Source organism: Myotis davidii, unplaced genomic scaffold (assembly GCF_000327345.1).
Source record: "Myotis davidii unplaced genomic scaffold, ASM32734v1 scaffold970, whole genome shotgun sequence".
NCBI classification, from domain to species: domain Eukaryota; kingdom Metazoa; phylum Chordata; class Mammalia; order Chiroptera; family Vespertilionidae; genus Myotis; species Myotis davidii.
The window spans coordinates 395,910-398,763 of NW_006282204.1; the positions used below are offsets into that span (position 1 = coordinate 395,910).

The 2,854-nt window shown below is 48.0% G+C and overlaps 1 protein-coding gene across 1 annotated transcript in view; it reads right to left on the minus strand.

Annotated features, from left to right (window-relative positions):
- The window catches only part of DNAH3 (dynein, axonemal, heavy chain 3), a 181,263-nt gene that overhangs the window by 67,124 nt on the left and 111,285 nt on the right, over positions 1 to 2,854 (minus strand). The window contains exons 37-38 of the mRNA XM_006752778.2: positions 2,460 to 2,560; positions 151 to 256 (exon numbers count right to left, since the gene is read on the minus strand). Of these exons, the coding sequence (XP_006752841.1) occupies positions 151 to 256; positions 2,460 to 2,560 (207 nt within the window). The remainder of the gene's footprint in view (positions 1 to 150; positions 257 to 2,459; positions 2,561 to 2,854) is intronic.

Below are 2,854 nucleotides of genomic sequence, written 5' to 3' on the forward strand. Positions count from 1 at the left end.
CCACCACATGGAGAAGGAAGAGGGGGAAATGGCAGCCAGGAAGCCAGGAGCGGGCAAGTGGGGCTCCCTGCTCTCCGCGCCTCCTGGGGTGGTGAAGGTGAAGGCCTCCAGGGGAGGAGGGCAGCCAAGCGGGAGAGGGAAGCGGCTCACCAGCTCCTTGTGCTCCTCAGTGAGAGTGGAGGGCAGGGTGTCCATGTAGGAGTCCTTCAGGGGCTTCCAGCCCAGCTGGTGGGGCTCCATGTAGATCATGCCGCACCTGGAAGCGCGTGGGCGAGGCAGTGCTCAGTCCGGGCCACATGGAAGGGCCCAGGCATTTGGGCAGGAAGGGCGGAGGCCAGTGTTCAGGGGGGGGCTTGGGAGCCAGAGGTACCTGGTTGGAATCCCAGCCCCAGATCCTGCTAATTGAGTGACCATGGGCCAGGTTTCCTTACTGTCTCTGATTCTATATCCTTGTCTATAAATTGAGGAATATAAAAGATATATAGTTCATAGTGCTGTTGTAATGGATACGATGCCAATGAAGAGTTTAGCACTAAAAAAAAGAGTTTAGCACTATGCCCAGCACCTAGGAAATTCCGGATCAATGGCAACTGCTATCGTTATCTAGTGTATGTTCCCATGTACTGACATGCAACAGTTTTTGTTTGTTAATCCTCACGCAAGCATACTTAAAAAAATTTTTTTTATTGATTTCAAAGAGAAAGATAGAAGGAAAGAGAGAGAAAAACCTCAATGATGACAGAGAATCACTGATCTGCTGCCTCCTGCGTGCTCCCTACTGGGAATCGAGCCCACAACCCAGGCATGTGCCCTGACCAGGAATTGAACCCTGACCTCCCGGTTCATCGGTAGACGCTCAACCACTGAGGCATGCCGGCTGAGCCCCAAGGATGCTTTTTCCATTGATTTTTAGACAGAGTGCAAGTGAGGAGTAGAGAAAGAAAGAAACGCATCGATGTCAGAGACACACAAATTGGTTACCTCACGCACGTGCCCCGAATGGGGCCAGGGATTGAGCCTGCAATCAAGGCAAATGCTCTTCACCAGAATCGAACCCAGGACCCTGCAGGACACAGGCCGATGCTCTGACCACTGAACATTACGCCAGGGCCTTGACATGCCACGGTTTATGCAGCACATGTTCTTCTGTCTGTCACAGTCAGGTGCTCTCTGGTTAGGTACCAATGCCAGGTCTCACTCATTGACCCCTCATGGCATGCCAGCACCATGTTAGGCCCTAGTGGCTTCATCTCTAAATATTCCTCCTTTCGGTCTCTGTCTTAGACACGAGGGGATCATGGCTCAGAGAGGCTGAGTGACTTGGGAGCAGTCACACAGCTAGCAAGTGGCATGACCAGGCTGCGAGCCCAGGTTGGTTTAACTTGCCATGTGCTCTTTTTACTCCCTCACTTCGTCTTTGGGAATGTAGGCCAATTTTATTTTATTTTTTAAGGTGCATAGGGTTGGATTAATTATTGTCCCTAGAACACATGCTTCACTAGCACGGCCATTTTTCTATTTTTTTAAAATCCTCGCCCAGTGATGTGTTTTTCATTGATTTTTAGAAAGAGAGAGGAAGGGAGAGAGAGAGAGAGAGAGAAACATTGATGTGAGAGAGAAACATCAATCCTTTCGGTGTACGGGAAACACTCCAACCAACTGAGCCCCTGGCCTGGGCAGGCGTGGCCTTTCTTAGTTAATGTTTCAATAATGTGTAAGTGCCCATGAACTCATCACCCAGACAGAAGCTGGAATCTTGACAAGAACCTTCTAAGCATATGGGCTCCCTTGTCCTGGCCCCTGGCTTTCTCCCGAGGTAACAGCACGTGAAACCCTGCGTTTGCCTGTTCCTTGATTTTCCGTCTTACATAGCTTATGGCAGCTCTGTGTGTTCCTAACATGTCTGTGTACTTATTTTAGTTTTTAACCATGTAAACAGGGGCACTATGATGTATGTAATATTGTGGGTTTACTTTTATACAGAATATTGCTAAGATTTTATCCTTAATACACTAGTATTTGACTTAGATCTATCCCCAGAGTTGCATGTTAGTACCACTCATTTATTTTGAGTGCTGTATAATTGGTGACCTTGTTACACATTAAGTCACTCCTGTCAGTGGGCATTTGGGTTGTTTCCAAGTGCTGCTACTGTGAACTGTGCCACTATGGACATGCTCATATGTGGGCGGAGGTCTGCATTGTATGTGGGCCAAGGTTTCTTTGGGATATACACTTGGGAGCAGACGTGTCGGGCAGGAGGCGTATGAAGCTTCAATCTTAGGAGATAATGTCAAATTCTTTTCCAAAGTGCTGACTTGATTTGAGCCTATAACCAGCAATGCATATTAAGGACCAATTTTATGACAAATCTAAGCTACAACAAATAATGCGACCTCCCGGGGCTTAAACGCACTCCCAGAGCTCGCCCATCGCTCGGGCGGAGCGAGGTGACCCACCTGCTCACGGTGGCTGGCGAGGCCTGCTCCAGGTCGGCAGGCTCGAAGATCAGACTCATCTTGGAGCTCATCTGTATGATCTCTCCACTCATTAAACACAGCTGAAAGGAAAGCAGAGGGAGGAACTCCACCTGCACGTCAGAGGCCTCGGTGGGTGCGGATGGTGGGCATGTGTCTGGAGCTCCTACCGCGTGCCGGGTGCATGGAGTAAAGCAGACAAAACCCCTGTCCTCGAGGGCTGTGCGTTTTGTTGAGAGGGGACAGGTGATACGAGAAATATAGAGTATATGATATAGAGTATATAATATATAGAAATATAGAGTATATGATATAGAGTATATAATATATAGAAATATAGAGTATATGATATAGAGTATATAATATATAGAAATATA